This window comes from Myxocyprinus asiaticus, chromosome 23 (assembly GCF_019703515.2).
Source record: "Myxocyprinus asiaticus isolate MX2 ecotype Aquarium Trade chromosome 23, UBuf_Myxa_2, whole genome shotgun sequence".
In the NCBI taxonomy this organism is placed as follows: Eukaryota; Metazoa; Chordata; class Actinopteri; order Cypriniformes; family Catostomidae; genus Myxocyprinus; species Myxocyprinus asiaticus.
The window spans coordinates 1,436,119-1,456,683 of NC_059366.1; the positions used below are offsets into that span (position 1 = coordinate 1,436,119).

The 20,565-nt window shown below is 39.1% G+C and overlaps 1 protein-coding gene across 2 annotated transcripts in view; it reads right to left on the minus strand.

Moving 5' to 3' along the window:
• nvl (nuclear VCP like) overlaps positions 1-20,565 on the minus strand; it is a 48,610-nt gene that overhangs the window by 4,457 nt on the left and 23,588 nt on the right. For both annotated transcript variants that reach the window (XM_051651142.1, XM_051651141.1), the window contains exon 22: positions 20,070-20,149. In XM_051651142.1, the coding sequence (XP_051507102.1) occupies positions 20,070-20,149 (80 nt within the window). The remainder of the gene's footprint in view (positions 1-20,069; positions 20,150-20,565) is intronic.

A 20,565-nucleotide genomic window follows, 5' to 3' on the forward strand; every position in this document is an offset into this window, starting at 1 on the left:
CCTGAATGTGTTCTACTGCAGATTTGAAAGGCCCAATCTCACACCCAACACCCACTCTGACCTTCACTTCATACAAACACCAACACCTCCTGCAATCCCCCTCCTGCTACTCAACCTGCACTTAAGATCTGTGAAGGTGATGTGAGCCACGTCTTTCGGAAACAAAAGACGAGGAAAGCTTCAGGCCCAGATGGCGTCTCACCGGCGTGTCTTCGATCCTGTGGTAACCAGCTGGCCCCCATCTTCACACAGATCTTCAATAGATCACTGGAGCAGTGTGAAGTCCCATGCTGCTTCAAATGCTCAATCATTATTCCTGTCCCAAAGAAACCAAAAATCACAGGACTTAATGACTTCAGACCTGTCGCTCTGACGTCTGTGGTCATGAAATCATTTGAGAGACTGGTGTTGGCCCACCTGAAGAACATCACTGGACCCTTTCTAGATCCCCTTCAATTTGCTTATCGAGCAAACGATAAGTCTGCGGATGATGCAGTCAACATGGGATTGCATCATATCCTGCAACATCTGGACAGACCAGGGACATATGCAAGGATCCTTTTTGTGGACTTCAGTTCAGCTTTCAACACCATCATCCCAGCTATTCTCCGGACTAAACTACACCAACTCTCTGTTCCCATGTCTCTCTGTCAGTGGATTACCATCTTTCTGACGGACAGGCAGCAGCTTGTGAGACAGGGAAAACTCACTTCCAGCATCTGTACAATCAGCACTGGTGCCCCTCAGGGATGTGTGCTCTCCCCACTACTCTTCTCCCTCTACACCAATGACTGCATCGCCAAGGACCCCTCTGTCAAGCTCCTGAAGTTTGCAGACGACACCACTGTCATCCGAGATGACGATGAGTCTGCATACAGAAGGGAGGTTGAACAGCTGGCTGTCTGGTGCAGTCAAAACAACCTTGAGCTGAACACGCTCAAAACGGCGGAGATGATTGTGGACTTTAGGAGGAACACCCCAACACTGACCCCCCTCACCATTCTAAACAGCACTGTGGCAGCAGTGGAGTCATTCAGGTTCCTGGGCACTACCATCTCACAGGACCTGAAGTGGGAGACACACATTGACTCCATTGTGAAAAATGCCCAGCAGAGGTTGTACTTCCTTCGCCAGTTGAGGAAGTTCAACCTGCCACAGGTGCGGCTGATACAGTTCTACTCAGCAGTCATTGAGTCTGTCCTCTGCACTTTCAATAACTGTCTGGTTTGGTTCAGCTATGAAATCAGAAATCAGAAGACTACAAAGGACAGTTCGGACTGCTGAGAAGATTAGTGGTTGCCCCCTGCCCCCCCTTCAAGAACTATACACTTCCAGAGTGAGGAAAAAGGCTGGGAAAAAAATCACCCTGGACCCCACTCACCCTGCCCACTACCTTTTTGAACTGTTGCCTTCTGGCCGACGCTTCAGAGCTCTTGAGCACCAGAACCGTCAGTCACAGGAACAGATTTTTCCCTCAGGCTATCCATCTCATGAACAGTTAAAACTGCCCCATTGAGCAATAACTATGTGCAATACACAGTTTAGTCTTTTTTTATATTTATCCAACACATCTAACCTTTGGGTGTTATTTTGGGACCACAGTTTAACTAATTTGGTAGAACTGCCCATTTAAAATAGTATCCAAATTAGGAAATGTTACTCAAACAACAATATTAAGAAGAAACATAGAAAAGCATTCATTTTTTAAAACAGATAATTTACCATTTTAAAATATTTAAAAGTTTGGATACCGTATTTTCCAGAGTATGTCAAGTTTTTTTCATCATCTGAAAAGTCCTGTGATTTATAATCTGTAGCAACTTATTTACATCATTTATACGTAATTGATGTTAGCCAATCAAACAAACTGAACACCAAAACACATATGATACACACAAACATATGAAAACATCTGTCATAGAGACGGTAGTAATGTTTTAAAGTAGCCTATACAAAGTATTTTGTCTTTACAAAGTAGGGTACAACAGGGCTAAAGGCTCCAAGGTGTAAAAGGCTCCTTTGATTTTATTTTCTCCCAATACACTAAATAGCATCAAAACTACTACAGGACTTTCCTAAACACATGTTTGACACTATGAATTGCAAAGTGTTCCTGTTCCATGAGATCATTGCTTGTAATGTCTAAAGGTTGATTTTGAGGCAATTTGATCTAATATGTAATATATTTTTTTAATGATGTAAATTTATGTAGCTAATGAATATCCTGGAAATTATCACATTTATTTTGAGACTAAATACTTATTTATCATTTTCAGTTTTAAGGTCAATAAATCAAAAAATTTTCAGTAACTGTCTGTAACAATTAAGGAAAGGAGGAAGCTGGGGCCAGCTTGACAAAACATGTATACATTTATTGGTGCACTTTTCAGTCACACAAAATAAGACCCCACTTTTAAGCAGTACACAAAAGGTTTGCTTTTCAGCATCCACCACATTGACACGCAGACACACACACAGAAAATCTTTGTGCGTCTCTCGTCTGCCGCTGTCTCCTCTCCTTAAATATGGGAGTATTTAATTAATTAATTAATTAATTAATTATTTAATTAATTAATTTAGTGAGGGGCCCTCACTGGAACGTGAGACTGGTGTGGCACACAGGTGGACATCATTCACCACTTCCCGGCCTCACTCTGCCCAGATGCCGCTTGGCCCCGCCCTGCTCGCCACATTGTCCAATACGTGAAAAGATAGCATTTGGGGTAAAAAGCCCCCCGTTGCAGGTGCTAAAGCCCCTATAAAACACATTGTTTTTCTTAAGTGGGGTGAATAGATTTGTTATGAAGAATATTCAAATTGGCCAATCACAATGGAGAATAATCTGTTTATAGAATTCTTGAGATGTAATGAAATGTCAAATGTGATTGAAATGAACAAGAAATTATGCACCCTTTTCTGAAGTGGTTATTTTGAATAAGCATTATAATTTGTATTTAATTTTTTACTCAAAAAAACATCTTGCTGTCTTAAACGTATTTGCACAAGTTGACAAATTGTGCCCTATAAATATTGCCCCAGTATCTACACTATATCAATATAACCCCCCCGGGGGCCTTTTACCCCAAGTGTGGGGTAAAAAGTCCACCCGCCATCATTAAAAAAAATAAAATAAAAAAATAAAACTGTTATTACCTTTCACAAAAATTATGTTGCTCCATCAATATTCAATACAAATAAATGCATTTATTTCTTGAATCTTGAGACTCTGTGACCACAAAAAAAGCAAATTTTCCTTAAGGTATGCCTTTAACCCCATTGTACCCTCCTTTATGCAACCACAAATATTCTTTCCATCATAACATAATTGTTCTAACAAACTCTAGACCGCTATCAAACAACTCCTCACATGCCCTCAAAAACATTGTTAGTGAACAGGATAATTAGTGTATAGCAAAGAGGATTGTAAATCTCAGAAATTTATATAGATAGGCAGTCGATAAAGTTAATAACTGAATAGAATACAACAGGGATATTGTTTTACTCAGACTAAAAGCTGTTTATTTGTATACAGCATAGTTACATTACAGTTAGTCATTACCCTAATAATGTATCATATCTAATAATTATTTGGTGGAGGAAAAAATGTAAACGTTTTTTACAACTAATATTTCTCCTTGTACCTGTCCATGTATATTGCCATGAGAGAATGGCACAAACTTTGTAGTGGGAATATGAACTGGGTTGCCATGGGACAGTTGTGTTTGACACCCTTGATTAAAACCTGTGTTTGTGTGTGAGATGAATTTCTGTTGTTTTCAAGTCTTCACCGAACAATTATTAGATACATCGCTGTCAGTTATGGGTTGAGACATGTCCTCTGCACTTTCCGAAATACCTTTCGTCAGGTGTGTATAAACCAGATGAAACATAACCAGTTCTTGAGTAGGAGTTTCTATTTCATCTGATCTGTGTGTGTGTTTTGATTAGCGATCTGGTGTTAGAATGTGTTATTTTGAATCTTATAAGTGTTCGTTGCGACTGTTATTAGTGTAGTTTAGTGTCAGTAGTTCTTTCCGCAGCTTGTGCTCTTTTTCCAGTGGAAAGAAAAGCAAAATATGTCCCTCATTGTGATAGCCTTCTCGGCCATATGTTTGTGTGAATGTATAGGGTGTGTGTTGCCTTTTTCTCCCTCTCTCATAATCACTCTCATGTGTGGGGTAACCAGGTGAGCTGATTGTTTTGTTATTAACAATTTTTATTGAATCCGTACAACAAGCCAAACAGACATAACAGAAAATGTGGAATCACATTTGAGCCAAATGTCTGAGACCGAATGCATACTTTGTCAATCGGCCTATGCAACTTACTGAAATATAATTTGGGACGTTTACCATTCCAAATGAAGGACTTTGCTATGCTATCAAATTACTTGAAATAAGCGAGAGATTGTAGCAGGTAATCGAATTTTGGAATACAGTTCATTTTTATAACATTAACCTTCCCAGTCATAGATAAATGTAATGCAGCGCACCTGCCCACATCGCTCGAAAACCTTTTTATTAAGGGGTCAAAGTTAACTAACTAAATCACACAAATTTGCTGGGAATAAAATACCCAAATACTTAATGTCCTGTTTGGGCCGCTGAAAAGCCGTTACCGGGCAGTACGCTGTCAGAGCCAAAGCTTTGGATTTAGACAAATTGTATCCTGAGAACTTAAAAAAGGAAGTAATAATTCTGTGGAGGCAAGGCACAGATCTAGTAGGGTCGGAGACGAATAATAAAATATTATCTGTGTAAAGCAAAAGCTTATGCGTCATACTTCCCGCCATCACCCTGGAAAATCATCCTCCTTTATCGCGGCTGCTAATGGTTCCAGGCAAGACAATAATGGGAAGAGAGGGCAACCTTGCCGGGTGCCCCTATCCAGAGTAAAATAATCTGAAATTAATTAATTTTTTGTACCGCCATTACCGGGTGTCAATAAAGTAACTTAATCCATCCAATAAAAGTATTCCCGAACCCATACATTTCCAAAATCTTAAAATAATCCCATTCTACCATATCAAATGCCTTTTTGGTGTCAAGTGAAATGGCAGCGACCGGAGTCTGATCATTCGTCACTGACCACATGATATTGATGAAACGCCTAATGTTATCAGAAGAGCTGCGGTCCCGAATAAACCCCACCTGATCTATATGTATAAGAGATGTCATAACTTTACTTAATCGGTTAGCCAGAATTTTTGACAATATTTTAACGTCTAGCTGGATCAGGGAAATTGGACGGTAACTCTTACACTCGCTTGGATCTTTGTCCTTTTTAAGAATCAGACTGATCCGGGCTTGTGTCATGGTTGGTGGAAGCTTTCCATTCTTTAATGATTCTGTATAAACGTCAGGCAAAAGTGGAGCCAATTCTGTAGCATAAGATCTAACAAATTCAGCAGCAAAACTGTCTGGCCCCGTAGCCTTGCCTGTAGGCAAGGCCTTAATTATCTCGCCAAGCTTTTCCAAGGTTATCTCAGAATCAAGAGAATTGTTTTGCTAAGTCGCCAGTTTAGGAAGTTCTAATGGTTCCACAAAGTTTCTAATATCTTCATCAGTAGATGAAGACGTGGAACTATAAAGATCAATATAGAATTCTTTAAAAGCATTATTAATATCAATGGCCGAGGTAAATATTTCACCACCAGCAGATTTCACTGAGGGAATGGTAGAAAAAGACTCTCTGTTTTAATATATCTAGCCAGGTGTTTCCCTGCTTCGTCCCCCGACTCAAAGTATGACTGTCTTGCCCTGAATAGCCAAAACTCCACCTTCCGTGACAAAACAGTATTATATCTGTATTTAAATCGGGTCAATTCCCCAAGGCCATTAGATGACAATAGGTGTTTCAGCTCTGGCTCGGCACTTTTAATATTTCCCTCCAATTCCACAAGTTCTTTTGCTTTGGATGTTTTGGTGAATGCGACATACTGTATGATCCGGCCCCTAAGAACCACCTTAAGTGCCTCCCAAGCGTTGCCCACAGAGGATACTGAGGACCAGTTGGTCTCCATATAAACAATTTCAGCCTTTAACATTTGTTGGAATTCAGGATTTTGCAAAAGGGATACATTAAAGCGCCAACTATATGATTTCCTTTTCTCCATATGTGGCAACACCTCTAAACACACCAATGATCTGACGAGCGATCTGAAACTAAAATGTTTCCAATTGAACAATCATCAACAGATGAAATGAGGGACTTATATATATATATATATATATATATAAAAAAATCTAGAGTAAATCTTATGGACTGATGAAAAAAATGTATAGTCCCTCCCAGATGGGTTCAGAAGTCTCCAAATATCTGTAAGACCAAGATTTTTACACATATTGTGAAGCCCACACTTTACTTCACTATGATCAAGGACTGAGTCCATCAAAAGATTAAAGTCTCCTCCCAATATTATATCATGAGGGGTGCCAACGGCTTGCAACATCCATTCAAGATCTATAAAAAAAAGCCCTGATTGTCAAAGATAGGTGCATAAATATTAGCCAAAATAAGACTTTGCCCCTGAATTTCAGCTAAAACAATAATGACTCTTCCTAATTTATCTTTAAACTGTTTGAGACATTTTAATTGTAGATGTTTACTTGTCAGTGTAATGACTCCCCTGCTCTTACTCGAGCCAGCATTTAAAAAAAAATGCCCACCCCATATCCTCCCAAATTTTTCAGATTCCTGTGGAGAAAGATGCGTTTCTTGAAGAAACACTTTATTATATTTCTTACACTTGAGAAATAACCTTCCCTCTTTTTATGGGGTGCCCCAACCCATTCATATTCCACGTGGAGAGAGACAATCCACTCATATTAACATTTGACATAAGAAAAAATGGATAGTGTGTCAAAAACAAGATTATAAAAGACCACATTCCAACATTAGTGTAACAATCAGAACCCGAACCTCCCCCAGAAATAAACAAACAGAAAAAAGAAAAATGTGCACATAAACCCCGCACACGATAGCGCCAACTGGCATCCGTCCCTCCAAACTCAAACAGTCTATGCACGCCTATGAGAAACCCCACGACAACTTTGCCATTGGATTGCTCAAGTCCGGTGTTTCTTCACAAATTTTGTGAGACAGAATTACACAGCAAAAGATAATCTATAAAACAAACTCCAGCCAACAGGCAAAATAAGCGCAAAGAGCATGTAGATTCATTCATAAAACTGTCCTGAAGGTGTGACACTCTACAAAATAAACTACAGCCACTAGGCGGCACTAGCACAAAAAGAACACGCAGATTCCTCAAACAGTCAAACGATTGTTCAGTGAGCCGGTCCACTCGGCTGCAACATGAGTGCATCAAATGACTTAATCATTCCAATGTCTTCGCAAGAAATAATAAAAAAAACTAACTCCAGCCGCTAGGCGGAACCAGCACACAAAAAAAAAAAACGTGCAGAATCCTCAACATTTAAGCAAATGTTCAGTGAGCAGCCACTTGGCTGCAATGTGAATACAACAAGATGACTTACTCCATTGACATTATGAAGGACATCGCTTGCTGTGGGCATGTGAATGTTTTACGGCCATCCTTAGCATCTATTCTCAATTTGGCCGGGAATATCAATGCAAAAGTGACCTTACGTTGATGTAAAAGTTTCTTGCATTCCTTGAATCGATCATGTTTCTCTCGTCAAATTCGCAAAGTCTGCGAACAAGAAAATGCTGTGGTTCTTCCAAGAAAGCCTTCCTTTACTCCTCGCCTCGCGTAACAAGATCTTTATCGAATGATCTCAGAAATTTGGGCAGAATTGATTGGGGCCTGTCTCCCTCAGCAGATCGCCAATCTGTTTAATTTTTATTTAGGACAAACTTTGTTAATCTTCGCTTTCAAATGGCTTATTCCATATGTAACAAAGGTGATATTTAGTTATTAGCAGAATAACATTGGATATGCATGCACTCTATGCACACTTAAAAAATAAAGCAATTTGGCCCACATAAGGTGGTGACCTTTAGTCCAGATTGCCAGTTCTATATATCAAGCTAAGGAACATTTAGAATTTGTGTTTAGGCAATGTCTTGGTGCTCTGGAGATTTTTACTTATTTTTAATTATGCAATTTTTTTTATTTAAATGTTTTAATCTTGGCAAATCAGTAGCAAAATGTTCACTATGTGGTTCCTGTGGAAGTGCAGTTGTATTGCAAATTCATGGATATTTATAATTTGATAGTAACTCCAATTAATAAACTACCGGTAGTATTTGTTGCAATGAAGCTTGGTACCTTAATCCATAAAAACTACACATGGGCGCTTGCTTTGGTGTTTCCCCCTTAAAATCTGCATGCCAGCCACCCCCTTGCCACCCATAAAAAAAAAAATTCTAGATCCACCCCTGTTTTTAATATATAAATAATAATGCTATTTTCCAAACTAAGTTCTTTACCTTAAAAATTTTTATTGCATTACTGTTAACAAAAGTAATGTTCCCTAACGGAGCATTATTGAATAAATATAAATATTTTATGTTTCTTCAAAATTATGCCTGTAAGTTGTCAATAATTCGATTTATTTATCTTTGTAAACTTGTAGCCTATGTTTTGTCTGGATTTTGTAGTTTTAAACATGGACAATGACTCAGAATATCCAAAATTAACACAGTAAAAGCATGCAACAGTGATAATATACCATACCATGTTAGTTAGCTTATTTCTTAAAATGTAAGCTACTCCTAGGTAAAACAATGGCTACAAACTTTTATGTTTAATTACATAAAATTTTACCATTGGCTTTATCAAAACAACATCAAATATACATGCACAAATGGAATGGCATACATTAATTTCCTTATCGGAAAGTAGACCATTTAAAAAGAAATTACAACTCAGTACAACAGAGTGACTGATAATGATTATTCAAAAATCTACCTACTGCAAATTAGAAATCAAATGAATCCAGCGTTTCACTACAACTTAAAACGCCGGTGTCACACTGGTCAAAGTCAGAGATGGAGCACACATTAACGTTTGCCAGCGGGAGGCCGTAAATCGCTTGAACCACAGGACTGTTAATGGTTCCAGCAACTGGAAAAGCACATCAAACATGACAGACACAATTGTTCAGTTGCCGAGGCAGACACTTGTGGTCTCAAAAAGTGACCAATCAGGGTTGCTGCAGAGTTTTTAAAATTAAATTTAAGACTTTTAAAACCTTTTTCAAGGCCTGAACAAATAAAATTAATACCGTATCCCCATACCAAAACAAACCAACACAATCTCAAACTAAATCATGTATCACAGACTCAAACAGGCAGGGGCACACATTCAACAAGGCCTTAACATTGCTTATCAGTAAAACAGGGTAGGCTATATGCAAGCTTAAAATAACTCAAGACATGTTTTTCACACATATATCACATTAAAATTGGTTTATGTACCATTATATAAATAAATACAAATTAGAGGTAGTCCGATACTGGATTGTGCTGATTTGATAGTGTTGAAAGAGTCTGCCAATAGTTTTTAAAATTGGAAGCCTATATTAAATGTTCTTAGTCTTTCCTTCCTGTGATGGGAGGGCCAGACAGAGGCTACAAGAGTCCAAATTGAATTAAATTCCAGATGCACTTTATGTAACTTTGCATAACTTTTAATGTTAAAAGGCACTTTGTTTTTTTAAATACACCGGGGACTCTTATTTTGAAATGTATGCGCTTCACTGCTTCCAGATATTCAGTCAAACAAATAAGGGATATAAAATGTGCTCTCCTACAATAATCTACAACGTATTATCATATAAACAATTAAAAGTAAGCATTGTCATATTTCGTCAACACTATATCATCATCAACAGTTGATCTTCAGTGATAGTTTATCATAAATTTCCAATATTGCTTAATGATTGTGAATTGCTCTGCAACAGCTGGAAACACTCACAAACCCCCACGTGCTTGGAGAAAATACAGTGCAGTGTTTTCACTTTGAAAGAGGCAGCGCATGCATTTAATTAAATCGTATTCTTTTGAAGTTTGATAATCACATTAGGTCATATCACTATTCCTGTCTTTATGCCCATAAATTTAAGACCTCTTTAAATACAAATTAAGACTTTTGTTGTATCATTTAAGATATTTAAGACTTTTTATGACCTTAAATTTTGGAAAACTGAATTGAAGACATTTTAAGACTTAAGGATCCGCGGGAACCCTGCCAATGAGCTGCATATCATCACAAACACAGATTGTAATCCATTGTGATTCTGTCACCAAACGTTTTTCTAGGGTTCTCCTTCACTAAAATGACTAATGAAATCAGAAAGCTGAGGCAAAACAAGCCTCGAGGGGATAAATACACAGTCACACTCATTCACAGGGTAAAGTTACTCCATGAAACACGCTCTACTCCTGTTATTTTGGCAAGCACCATATGACAGGGAATCGGAGAGAGAATCTGTATGTCTGTCACTCATCCACCATTCTAAATAGGCATGTGTCATACCTCCAACTGAAGACAGCAAGATCTTAGTAAAACAGACGGTAAGTGTGTAACCCTTGGATAAAATAGAGTTGTTTGGAGTCGGCTACTGTGATGCTGGCTTAAAGGGATAGTTCACCCAAAAATTTAAATACTCTCATGATTTACTCACCCTCCAGGCATCCCAGATGTGTATGACTTTCTTTCTTCTGCAGAACACAAATGAAGATTTTTAGAAGAATACTTCAGCTCTGTAGGTCCATAAAATGTAAGTGAATGAGTGCCAAAATTTTTAAGCTCCAAAATCCACGAGTCACGTGACGCCATGCGAGGTGCGGACGTGTGAGCGGCGAGCTCTGCGCACTTTGCTAATAATAGTTTTAATAATATTTGTTTCATAAACCGGTGAGATTCGATACACCCGGATTCTTAACTGTTCGAAGAAGACTATGTCAAAGAATTCAAAATCCTCGGACTCTGGAGATATTAAAAGACACTTATGTGCTCAAGCTGATTCCCCTCAGCGGCAGGCCGAAAGCCCCGGACTCAATTTGGATGGTGAACTGAAAAAAATCTGCCGTGAATTGATGAATGTGATGGCAATGCTGACGAAAGTCATAGCGGACTTGGAGGATCTTGCTGTAATACGTCGATCAATCACTTCCATGGAGATGAAATTCTCCGAGTAGGTTACAAGATTGTCGGACGTCGAGAGACGGGTCGATTATCTGGAGTCATCGGAGAGGGAATTAGCTGCTAATCCGCTAGCAACCAAGGGAGATTTGGAACGCGTTTTGGAAAAATTGGAAGACCTTGAGAATCGTAGCCAGCGAAACAACGTCCGAATTGTTGGAATTCCTGAGCATGAAGAAGGCTGAGATACCGTGAAATTCCTAGACGGGCTCTTCCCAAGTCTGCTCGATATAACAGGCCATAAGCTGGAAATTGAGCGAGCTCACAGAGTTCCGGCTCTGAGATCCACGGAGGGAGACAGGCCCCGATCAATTCTGGCCAAATTTCTGAGATCATCCGATAAAGATTTCGTGTTATGCGAGGAGTAAAGGAAAGCTCTCTTGGAAGAACCACAGCGAATTTGACGAGAGAAACGTGATCGATTCAAGGAATGCAAGAATCTCTTACAACAACGGAAGGTCGCGTTTGCTCTGATATTTCCGGCCAAACTGAGAATAGATACTAAGGATGGCCCTAAAATATTTACATGCCCACAGAAAGTATTGGCCTACATAAAAACATTGGAGTGAGTAAGCCATTTGGTGATTTTCATGTTGCCGCCTAGTGGACCTGTCTCACTGAACATACATTTGACTATCCGAGGAAACTGGGTGCCTTTTTTGTCTCTTTTTGTGCAGGTTCTGCCTAGCGGCTGGAGTTTGTGTAATGTAATTTCTTCGGGACAGCTTGTGGATGAATCTGCTCATTTTGGGTGTTTATGCCTCCTGTTGGCTGGAGTTGGTTTTGTGCAATATTCTTGCAAGACATTGGAGTGAGTTCGACTGCCTGAAGAACTGAACGGCCTGTTTTTTTTGTTTTTTTTGTTTTTTTTTTTTTGTGCTGGTTCCGCTAGCGGCTGGAGCTTGTTTTCTGGAGGAACACACCTTCAAGTGGATGAATCTAAAAAATATTTTGTGTGTGTGTGTGTGTGTTTATTCCGCTTATGGGCTGGAGTTTGCTTTATAGATTATCTTCTGTTATGTAATTCTGTATTACAAATTTTTATATAGAAACACCGGACTTGAGCAATCTGTTGGCAAAGGTGTCGCGGGGGCTCTCGTAGGCGTACATGGACCGTTTAGAGAGATGGACGCCGGTTGGCGCTGTCGTGCGCGGGGTTAATGCACACGTTTTTCTTTTTTCTGTTTTTTCTGTTCTGGGGAAAGTTCGGGGGTTGACTGTTGCACTAATGTGGAATGTGGTCTTTATAATTTTATTTTTGACACAATCTAATTCTAATATGTCAAAATGTCAAATGTTAATATGAAGGAAGAAGGAAGGTTATTTCTTTTCTTAAACGTAAGAAATATGATAGTGTTTCTTCAAGAAACGCATCTTTCCCCACAGGAAGCTGAAAAATTTGGGAAGATACAGGGTGGGCATGTTTTTGGCTAGATATATAAAGCAGAGAGAGTCTTTTTCTACCATTCCCTCAGTGAAATCTGCAGGTGGTGAAATTTTTACCTCAGCCATTGATAGTAATAATGCTTTTAAAAAATTCTATCTTGATCTTTATAGTTCCACGTCTTCGTATGCTGATGAAGATATTAGTAACTTTGTGGAACCATTAGATCTCCCTAAATTCTCAACAAATTTCTCTTGATTCTGAGATAAACTTGGAGGAGCCTGACAAGATAATTAAGGCCTTACCTACAGACAAGGCTCCGGGGCCAGATGGCTTTGCCACTGAATTTTTTAGATCTTATGCTACAGAATTGGCTCCACTTTTGTAAGAAGTTTATACGGAATCATTAAAGAATGGAAAGCTTCCGCCAACCATGACACAAGCCCGGATCAGTCTGATTCTTAAAAAGGACAAAGATCCAAGCGAGTGTAAGAGTTACCATCCAATTTCCCTGATCCAGCTAGATGTAAAAATATTGTCAAAAATTTTGGCCAACCGATTAAGTAAAGTTATGGCATCTCTTATACATATAGATCAGGTGGGGTTTATTCGGGGCTGCAGCTCTTCTGATAACATCAGGCATCTCATCAATATCATGTGGTCAGTGGTGAATGATCAGACGAAAAGGCATTCGATATGGTAGAATGGGATTATCTTAAGGTTTTGGAAATATACAGGTTCAGGAATATTTTTATTGGATGGATTATGTTACTTTATAGACACCCGGTAGTGGCGGCACAAACGAATAGATTAATTTCAGATTATTTTACAACCCTGCATGGTTGCCCTCTTTCCCCATTATTGTTCTGTCTTGCCCTGGAACCATTAGCAGCCACGATAAGAAAGGAAGATGATTTTCTAGGAGTGGTGGAGGGAGGTATGGTGCATAAGTTTTTGCTTTACGCAGATGATATTTTATTATTTGTCTCCGACCCCACTAGATCTATGCCTTGCCTCCACAGAATTATTAATTCCTTTTCTAAGTTCTCAGGATACAGAGTCAATTGGTCTAAATCTGAAGCTTTGGCTCTGACAGCATAATGCCCAGTAACTGCTTTTCAGCCGGGCACCTTCTAGTGGCCCAAACAGGGCATTAAGTATTTGGGGATTTTATTCCCAACAAATTTGTCTGATTTAGTTAGTTACACATTCTTTGTGTTCATTCTTCCTATTGACTGGGTTTATTTCACAAATTAATTTCTGTTTTGAAGTGTGTAAACCCCCTAGAGCAACACTGACGCTTCACAGGATGTGTAAAAATCTTGGTCTTTCGGATATTTGGAGACTTTTGAACCCATCCGGTAGGGACTATACATTATTTTTTCATCAGTTCATAAGATTTATTCTAGAATAGATTTTTTTTTTAATATCCAAATCCCTAATTTCATATGTTGTTGATTGCTCAATTGGAAACATTTTAGTCTCAGATCACACCCTGGTGAGTTTAGAGGTGATGCCACATATAGAGAAAAAGAAATCATATAGCTGGCGCTTTAATGTATCCCTTCTGCAAAATCCTGATTTCCAACAAATGTTAAAGACTGAAATCTATGTTTATATGGAGACCATCTGGTCCTCAGTATCCTCTGTGGCCGTGGCTTGGGAGGCACTTAAGGCGGTTCTTAGGGGTCGGATCATACAGTATGCCTCATTCATCAAAAAATCCAAAGTACGAAAACTTGTGGAGTTGGAAGGAAATATTAAAAGTGCAGAGGCAGAGCTGAAGCGCCGTATGTCAGCTGATGGCCTCAGAGAATTGACCCGATTGAAATATAGATATAATACTATTTTGTCGCGGAAAGTGGAGTTTTGGTTATTCAGGGCAAGACAGTCATACTTTGAGTCGGGTGACAAAGCAGGGAAGCTTTTGGCTAGATATATAAAGCAGAGAGAGTCTTTTTCTCAGCCATTGACATTAATAATGCCTTTAAAGAATTCTATATTGATCTTTATAGTTCTACGCCTTCGTCTACTGATGAAGATATTAGAAACTTTGTGGAACCATTAGATCTTCCTAAACTGACGATTGAGCAAAAAACTCTCTTGATTCTGAGATAACCTTGGAGGAGCTTGACGAGGTAATTAAGTCCCTACCTACTGGCAAGGCTCCGGGGCCAGATGGATTTGCCGCGGCATTTTTTAGATCTTATGCTACAGAACTGGCTCCACTTTTGTTAGAAGTTTATACTGAATCATTAAAGAAGGGAAAACTTCCTCCAACCAAAAAAAAGGACAAAGATCCAAGCGAGTGTAAAAGTTACCATCCAATTTCCCTGATCCAACTAGATGTAAAAATATTGTCAAAAATTTTGGCTAACTGATTAAATAAAGTTATGACATCTCTTATACATATAGATCAGGTGGGGTTTATTCGGGGCCGCAGCTCTTCTGATAACATCAGTCATCTCATCAATATCATGTGGTCAGTGGCGAATGAACAATCTCCGGTCGCTCCCATTTCACTTGACGACGAAAAGGCGTTTGATATGGTAGAATGGGATTATCTTTTTAAGATTTTGGAAATTTATAGGTTTGGGAGTACATTTATTGGTTGGATTAAGTTACTTTATAAACACCCTGTAGCAGCGGTACAAACAAATGGATTAATTTCAGATTATTTTACTCTGAATAGGGGCACTCGACAGTGTTGCCCACTTTCCCCATTATTGTTCTGTCTTGCCCTGGAACCATTAGCAGCCGCGATAAGAAAGGAGGATGATTTTCCAGGGGTGACAGCGGGAGGTGTGGCGCATAAGCTTCTGCTTCTCGCAGATGATATTTTATTATTTGTCTCTGAACCTACTAGGTCTATGCCTTGCCTCCACAGAATTATTAATTCCTTTTCCAAGTTCTCAGGATACAAAGTCAATTGGTCTAAATCCGAAGCTTTGGCGCTGACAGCGTACTGCCCAGAAACGGCTTTCCAGCCAGGCGCCTTCCAGTGGCCCAAACAGGGCATTAAGTATTTGGGGATTTTATTCCCAACAAATTTGTCTGATTTAGTTAGTGTTAATTTTGACCCTTTAATGAAAAGGTTTTCGAGCGATGTGGGCAGGTGGACTTCATTACATTTATCGCTGATTGGAAAGGTTAATGTTATTAAAATGAATTGTATTCCAAAATTCAACTACCTGCTTCAGTCTTTCCCTGTAGATGTCCCCCTCTCTTATTTCAAGTAATTTGATAGCATAGCGAAGTCCTTTATTTGGAATGGTAAGCGCCCCAGGTTAAATTTCAATAAGTTACATAGGCCAATTGACAAAGGTGGGCTAGGCCTACCCAAGATTTTGTTTTATTATTATACGTTTGGTCATAGACATTTGGCTCATTGGTCACTTCCACCTGAGAGAGCCCCTCGCTGTAAATTGTATTGAAAAGGACGTTCTTGCCCCTATCTCGCCACTGCAAAGCCTTTCGATCAAACTAGCCGGAGAGGTTAAGTTGCACCCAGTTATTTTGCATTTGCACTCGATATGGACAAATGTGTCCAGAGTGTTTAATTCAGATTTTATTTAAACGCAGCCTCGAGCATATGGCTGAACCCTAAACTATGTATTAATAAGTCCCCTTTTTGTTGGTCAGATTGGATTGTGAGGGGGGTTAATGCACATGGTGACCTATATGACGGTGGAGTATTGAGACCTTTTGAAAATTTGGTTCAACATTTCGGCATTCCCAGATCTCAGTTTTTTAAGTATTTACAGATTCGCCACCTACTCTGCACTATTTTTGGGAGTGGCACGTACCCCCCTAAAGCGGCAGGTGCTTTGGGAGAGGTGATTGCTGCTTTTGGAAAGGGCCATGAAGCATCAGTGTATTACTCCCTACTAATTCAGTGTCTGGGGGATGGAGCCTTGACTTCTCTCAAGAGAGTATGGGAAAAAGATTTGAATTTGTTATTGGAGGATGGAGTGTGGACTAAGATTCTTAAAAATGTCAAGTCTGTATCTAGAGATGCAAGGGTTCACCTTATGCAATTTAAGATTTTACATAGATTTTATTGGACCCCCTCTAGATTATATAGGCTTGGTCTTAAAGACACACCCACCTGCTGGCGATGCCAGTCAGAAGTTGGAGACACTACCCATGTCTTTTGGGGGTGTGTTAAGATCCAGGAGTTTTGGTTGAGGGTTCAGAGGTATTTGTGTGACGTTTTGAACACTCAGGTTTTGCTTTGTCCCAGACTCTGTATTTTGGGTGATGGGGCAGTCATGCATTTAGGGGATAATCATATAAAAAATTGGGTTATGACCAGTCTCATGATCGACAGGCAAGTAATTTTAAAGGGTTGGAGGTCAAGTGGAACATCCTCTTTTTCGGAGTGGTGTGTGGAAATGGGGAGGGTAGCTGCATTTGAAGAGGTGGTAAGTAGAAGGCTGGGGTTTAGGGACTTATTTGCTAAAAAATGGGGCAAATATTTAGTTTTTTTGGGGGACTCTCGGGGAGGGGATGTGGAGAGTGTAGTTTAGTTTAATCATGTATATTATTATTTTATTTATTTGTGTATATATATATATTTTATTTTACGTGTGTGTGTGTATAATTAATTTTTTTGGATTGTGTGTGTGTTATATGGAACCACAGGGGTGTTCGTTAGGGGTCAGGGTGGGATTGTATTAGTTGGGTTTAAATGAAAAATGTTATTTTATTAAAAAAAAAAAAAAGAAAAAAAATTTGAGGGTCATGGTGGGGTTGGGATTGGGAGGGGGAAAGGGAATAATGGGGTTAAAAGTTGATTATGTGAATGAATATATGTTTTGCTTTTCTGTTTCAAGTGTGTGAAAATGTGGTTTAACATTTTAGGATTCCCAGATCTCAGTTCTTTAGGTATTTACGGCTGCACCACCTGCTCTATATTATTTTTGGGAGTAGCATACACCTCCCTAAAGCGGCAGATACTCTGGAAGTGGTGATTACTGCTTTTGGAAAAGGTCATGAGGCATCAGTGTATTACTCCCTGCTAATTCAGAGTCTGGAGCTTCAACTTCTTTCTAGAGATTATGGGAGAAAGATTTAAACTTGGTATTGGAGGAGAGAGTGTGGGCCAGGATTCTAAAAAACATCAAGTTTGCATCTAGAGATGCAAGGGTGCGTCTGACGCAATTTAAGATTTTGCATCGATTCTATTGGACCCCCTCTAGATTGTATAGGCTTGGTCTTAAAGACACACCCACCTGCTTGTGATGCCATTCAGAAGACGGGGATGTGTTAAGATCCGAGTTTTGGTTGAGGGTTCAGAGCTTCATGTGTGACGTGGTGGACACTCATTTTTCATTTTGCCCCAGACTGTGTGTTTTGGGTGATGGGGCGGTCCTGAATGTGGGTGATGGATATATGGAGAGCTGGGTCCTGACCGGCATGATTGGCAGGCGGGTAATTCTCAGGGGATGGAGGTCGTCTGGTGCACCCTCATTTTGTTAGTGGTGCGTCGTGTTGGGCAGGGTGGAGGTATTTGAGGAGATGGTATATAGAAGGCTGGGCAACCTGGATATATACATCAGGATGTGGGGTGGCTATCTGGCCTTTTTGGAGGGCTCTCGGGGAGGGTCAGTGGAAAGAGACTAGTAGTTTTTTTTATGTCTCTAAATATTTTCTGCTGATTTATTGTCTATTTGTCTTTGTCAGTTGGCTTTTGACCACTTGAGTGCTTGTTTGTGTTGGGTGGGGGGGTTAATGTTCGGGGGGAAAAGTTATGATTTCATTTGGTTTGATTTTGCATTTTCTGTTATGTCTATTTGATTTGCTACATGGAATCAATAAAAAATTGTTAATAACAAAAGCTCCAATATCCACATAAAGGCAGCATAAAAGTAATCCATAAGACTCCAGTGGTTAAATCCATGTGTTCAGACACGATATGATAGGTGTGGGTGAGAAACAGAACAATAATTAAGTCATTTTTTGTCATAAATTCTCCTCCCTTCCCATTATGGGGCGAAATGCATGAAGAATGTGAATTACCAAAAACAGAATGAGAAGGTGAAAGTGAAGGAAAAATGACTTAAATATTTATCTGTTCTTCACCCACACCTATCATATTGCTTCAGAAGATATCAATTTAACCATAAGTACTTTTAGATTAGATTAGATTCAACTTTATTGTCATTGTGCAGAGTACAGGTACAGAGCCAATAAATGCCCTTGTGTGCATTTTGGAGCTTCAACATTTTGGTACCCATTCACTTGCACTGTATGAACCTACAGAGCTGAAATATTCTTCTAAAAATCTTCATTTGTGTTCTACAGAAGAAAGTCATACACATCTAGGATGGCATGAGGGTGAGTAAATGATAAAAGAATTTTCATTTTTGGATGAACTAACCCTTTAAGACTTGTGACCTTCTCCGCCAGAAGACGGCTATGCAAGGCTGTTATAACACAGCTCTACAGTGAAAAGCCTCTCTCAACAGCATGATAGAGATAGGAATGATGCAGGATACTTTTGCTAGTATTGCCCACCCAGTTTAATGCTCAAAAAACAGAATTTACCAGCTAATGGAAAGCTAATTACCAGCTAAACAAATACAATTTAGAAAGTGGTGAGATAACTTCAAATCATCTACACTTTTCTTTTAGGCCCCTTTGTTTCCTCACTTCCAGTGGCTAAGAATGAAACCATATATAAGCATTCACATTAGCCCTATACAGACTGGACTAGTTTTCCTTGAGGAGGTTAGGGAAATTTGTGTTTCACAGACACACTTTGTGATTTTAACCCCATCTGAATCTGACAAGTTTATGTTTTTCTCACACAACCTCTAAAAATTCCAGTGCAAATTACCTACTGTTTTTCAGCAAACTCAAGGGTCCTCTCACAAATCTAATCCTGTCCGAATGCAAATGTCAGTGATTGCTGATATGGAATTTTCACAACGCTTCACCTTATGTATTTTGACCTGAATGAACTACCGTTAAGATCATACTTATATGCACTGTGCACGCCACTCTTCTGCCTGCTGCGTGACTTTCTATTTGGATGTAGATCTTTTGCCATCCGACGAAAATATAATAAAATAAAATCAACAAGGAGAACCAAATTGCGGAAACTGCCAAGACTGGCCACTGTAATATTAGCATCTGGTAAAGATATTTAATATATGAAATATATGAAATATATTTATTTTATTGGGTTTATTATAAGCAGCCACTTCAATAAATTCGAATTTATAATGTATAACTAATAAATTACAATTAAATCAATACATTTTTTTAAATACATTTGTAAAATAAGTCATTTTAAATTTAAACTGATAAAATGTAAAAGATACATTAATTTTATCACCTAAATTATGTGTTTAACCTTCTGTAACACCCATATCTAGAAAACAGACACTCCCACCTCTGTAATAAACACGCTGATCTTTAGTCCTGTCCGAATCAGTACATTGAATCTCAGACGTCGTTAGAAATCTAATCCCGTCCTAATAGGGCTATTGATGCCAAAATTAAGCACCTCCAGATTCTTCACATTTAAATTCTCTTGTCACTCACCTTCTTAGACACAGATGGCCGCACCTTCTTAAAGGCATCTTCAAAGTGAACTCTGCTAACCCTAATGTCTTCCACTGGCTCTGTGACAGAAGAGATGTGTTTCTTTGAGTTCCCTGTATATTAAGATTGCATTTCGGGTAATCCGATCACAAGTGGTCAACATTTTGTGATCGGATCACAAAAAGCACATACTGAGTTGGTCAAAATCGTATGTGACCACGTTGCTTTTGAGGTGTAAATGCTATGTGTCCCAGACAGCAGCGAAGCACCACCCCTCACCTGTCAATCAACTGCTGCGCTGAAACAAGTGTTTAGACTTTGCCGGTTACTAGTGGTTTAAAAGGAAATAATAGTCAAATTGTAAAATTTAAAAAAAGCAAATACATATACAAGCACGAGAACTTCATGGATCTTCTTCAGTGTGTCTTATATCAACAGATGAGAAGCATACACATCTGAAGCTCAGTGAATACAGTTACTGTTTCTGGAGAATTCT